The sequence below is a fragment of the Sinocyclocheilus anshuiensis genome, unplaced genomic scaffold (genome assembly GCF_001515605.1).
Source record: "Sinocyclocheilus anshuiensis isolate Anshui unplaced genomic scaffold, SAMN03320099.WGS_v1.1 scaffold1231, whole genome shotgun sequence".
Classification (NCBI taxonomy): Eukaryota; Metazoa; Chordata; class Actinopteri; order Cypriniformes; family Cyprinidae; genus Sinocyclocheilus; species Sinocyclocheilus anshuiensis.
Genome location: NW_015536698.1, coordinates 2,322,513 through 2,326,674, shown reverse-complemented (window position 1 = coordinate 2,326,674; position 4,162 = coordinate 2,322,513). Strand labels below are relative to the sequence as shown.

The window sequence follows — 4,162 nt, the reverse complement described above, 5'->3', positions numbered from 1 at the left end:
CTCAAATGAAGGCAACTCTAAACTACTGCAAAATGACCCGTAGTGCTAGGCCTCTTAAGAAAGTGCACACCAACAAATGCGAATTGCTTTCTTGTGTTTCTTCAGCAGAGTCAAAGAGTAAAGCAGTCTATTTTCAAACATACACTCAAACCAGTTTCAAAGTCTTTTTCCTGTAGCATACTTAGATCCACCCTAAAAAGAGCTGTTCACGTCAGTAAATACAAAAGCAGAGCGGATCTTTCATATCCAAAGCACCTATATACAATCAATCACACATTACGTTTTCAAACCCACTCTGGGTGCTGGAATCGGAAGCCAAGCTGGAAGAAGAAGAAAGCATGGAGACATGCGGACGACCACTATACAGACAGTTCTGAATGTACTATGTTAAAGGCTGGATTACACTAAATGACTTTTAAAAACAGAACAGGTTTTACAACACTAGGTGTCATACACTTGTTGACTTTGTAAATAGTTACAGAGAAAAACTAGACAGCATGTAATAAAAGACTGAGGATCACATAGGGTTACCAAGTCCACTGTTTTCCAGCGGAACTGCTGTTGCTGCAGGTTAAAGGGATACTTCACCCAAAAATGAAAGTTCTGTCATCAATTACTTACTAACCCTCAAGTGTCCTTCTTCTGTTGCACATAAAAGAAGATATTGTCACATAAAAGAAGATATTGTGAATAATGTGGGTAACAAAACAGTTGCTGGTCCCCACTGACTTCCATAGTACGGAAAAAAATATAATATGGAAGTCAGTGGGGACCAGAGACTCTACCCACATTCTTCAAAATATCTTCTTACATTTAACTGAAATGCTTATATTGAAATATTTTAAGTTTTTCTGAGGAAGAGGAACTATAGGGAACATTTGAGTTCCTACATGAAAACATATTCTTTATAATTATATAAATGACTTTCAAGTTGAAATTGTGTATATCGCAGAACAGTAACTGTAAAAAATTTATTTTAGGCATATTTTAAGTTTTGATATTTGGGATAGGGTTATTGGGCTAGTTTTGGCCCATTTTTGATTAATCACTGGTATAGTTTTGTTTCGCAGACCTGGCAACTCTGCTTTCAAGCCTTTCCAAATACAAGAAACTCACTCAGAACACTCAGAACAAACTCACCTCATTGCAAGGAGACACACAAATATATGTGTTCTATAATCGTGTCAAATATCAACGTTTGATATTCTCTTAACTGGTGGAATCATAATCTGTAACTAAAGACATTGTAGTCTGTGCTGCTCAACATACACAATTTTTTTTTGTGAAATCTGCAGACTGGCTCTTACTTTGGACAATGTACTCGTCCAGACTGTACAAATCGGGGCAAAAGTCATGTAGTGTATTCTAGCCTTTTAGCTAGTTTGAAGTTTCAAAGATTCGCATAGTTGCTATATATGTATTTATGCATTTATATTTGAAATTGTCTCCATATTGTTTCCCTAAGTAGTATTATTCTTTCTTCTGCAGGCCCTTGCTGACCTCAGCCTCAGCACTGCATTCTGGGAAGTGGGGAGGTTGGGCAGAGTGAGGGGAGGGCAGAGGTGCTGATGGTGCATTGGGGGTTGTTGAGGCTAAAGGCTCAATGGGAGCAGCACTCCTAGAGTCCTCCGATTGGACAGATGAGCGTCCCCTATGGGAGCATCGTCTCTCTGGGTGGGTGGAGGAAGGGCTCTTTCCTGGAGGAGGGGGGCTGCGGTCCTGACGCCGGCGAGAAAGCTGGATGGTTTCCTTATCTAGAGCTGTGTTCTACAGGAGAGAGACAATATGTTAATGTTCACATGATGTGCACCCACCCAAAAATGGAAAGGAAACTGAAAACAATTCAGTAGGGAAAGAGTAAGTGAGATGAAGTTATGATCTGGGAGGAAGATAGAGAGGGATCATTTCAATCTTAAAGAGACAGTGCACCCAAAAATAAAAATTCTGTCATCATTTATTCATCTTGTTCCAAAATTTTATGACTAAATTTCTTCTGTGGAACACAAAAAATATATATATATTTTTTGGTCCACAAGACAAGGTGACTTTCACTGGACAAAAACAGTTAATGGGGAGTTATGCTATGCGAATGCATATATATGTTGAATTATGTTTTTTTTTTAAAGAAAGTGACGTCATATCATGACTGTTGCAGAAATTTCACGTGGTCAAAATGTAGTGTGACCTTGGCTTTAAAGGGTCATTTTTCATTTGCGTTTGCAACTTTGCAACAATTTTGCATATTTGTAGGATGAAAACAATTTGTGCAGTTAAGTTACATTTTTGTTTTTTAAAATAGATATTTAATTGAGCTTTCAATTAAATTTCATGTGTAACAAAGTCTATTCCCACTTTTTTTTTCTTTTTTTTTTTTCCAAAAATGTTCCCACTTTTTTAAATTACTTAAGTAGTAATTCTACTTTCTGAGTGTAAAGGTTATTGCAGGTGATGGTTGTTCTGAGGGGTGCATGGTGAGTTCTTATTAATTTTCAGAAATGTTGCTAAATCTCTGCTTTATTTCTGCGTTGTCACACTTTATTACAGTCTGGGTCTTATGCTGATAACTTACAGATTTGAGATATTAATCTAAAATATGTGTATTAATCTAAATATAGCCTTTTAATATTTCCAAAATGTCCCACAATCTTGATAAACTACCATGATGGCAGCTCCCATTTTAGAAAAATCTGGATTCATACTATGTAAATTGTCTCTGGTATTACTGTCTCCTTTGGCAGAAATAGTGGTGACACCACATATATAAGTAGTTAGCATCTGTGCAATAGCATCAGTATTTGCATTTGACTAAAATTAATAATAATAAAAAAAAAACACATTCTGCCTCTCGTTTGACACTCTAATGCAGTGGTTCCCAATCCTGGTCCTGGAGAACCCCCAACACTGCACATTTTAGATGTCTCCCTATTCAAACACACCTGATTCAACTCATCAGCTCATTAGTGAAGACTCCAAGACCTCAAATGTGAGTGTCAGATAAGAGAGACACCAAAAACGTGCAGTGTTGGGGGTTCTCCAGGACCAGGATTGGGAACCACTGCTCTAACTGAATAATGTCATCTTTTGTGTTCTGCAGAAGAAAGAAAGGCGCAGGAACAACATGAGGGTAAGTAAATGATGACAGAATTTTCACTTTTGCGTATCCCTTTAAGAAATAAAGCAAGCTGTTCTGTGTTTTTCCCCGTTTCTGTAAGAAGAAACATGTTCAAACTAAGATATAGAAGACAATATACATGACCTGGTTTCACTGAAAAGTCAATACTATCGATCACATCACAGGTGGGAGAAGACCACCGCAGTAAAAGAAGATGGCAGAGAGTGAAAAACACCACTGAAGTTCATGATGGGATGAAAGCGAGTCAAGAATTCTCTAAGCTGCCAACTGTCCATGTCTTGTAGGGGAAAATGATCATCTTCAGTGATGTTACTGTCACTTTCTCCCAGTATAAAAGTGTATGTGTGAGGAGACAGAGGCGGGGAGGGAGGAGCATAGCAGTTAGTGTTAGTACATACCATTGCCTTGGGGCTAGTCAAAGGATAGCAATGCCATGGGGAGAGCAGAAGCAGAGGACAGAGACTAGTCTTACTCACTGAGCACATACAGCACAAATTCATACACAACACTAACATAACCTCTAACACTTCAGCTGAGAGACATTTCACAAGGACTATTTCAGAAACACTCAGCTTGCTTGATTGAAGCAAAAATATAGCCACTTAAAGGGGCAGTTCATTCAGAAATGAACATTCTGACATTATTCACCCTCATATGCTTCCAGACACACATGATGCTGTTTTTCTTATCCAAACAAGCTGTCAAGTTCCAAAAAGAACAAAAAGCAATATAAATGCATGTAAATATAGTCCGTACCTCTCTTCTGAAGCATTTGATTACTTTTTGCGTCTATGCTGCAAGTTTGATGTAATGACTTGTACTTACAAGACAGGAGAACCAATGTCATTTGTTATTATTGACGTCAAATACATGCCATAGGAACCATATTTAATTTGAGAGCTGATTATCAGTGCATCAACTTTAGTCTGGTCATTACAAAGCTATCATTTCAGAACACATGGAATATAGCAAATTAGTCATATAGATTTTTTTTGGGGGGGGGGGGGGGGAAAACCCAGACAGCCAACA

The 4,162-nt window shown here is 38.0% G+C and overlaps 1 protein-coding gene across 7 annotated transcripts in view; it reads right to left on the bottom strand.

Moving 5' to 3' along the window:
- Nucleotides 1-953: 953 nt before the first annotated feature.
- The window catches only part of LOC107654992 (serine/threonine-protein kinase DCLK2-like), a 54,623-nt gene continuing 51,414 nt past the window's right edge, over nt 954-4,162 (bottom strand). For 6 of the 7 annotated variants that reach the window (XM_016442378.1, XM_016442402.1, XM_016442385.1 and 3 more), the window contains one exon: nt 954-1,767. In XM_016442378.1, the coding sequence (XP_016297864.1) occupies nt 1,471-1,767 (297 nt within the window). In that variant the 3' untranslated portion in view covers nt 954-1,470. Of the gene's footprint in view, nt 1,768-3,531; nt 3,545-4,162 lie in introns of all 7 variants that reach the window. The other variant, XM_016442416.1, reaches the window with a different exon arrangement.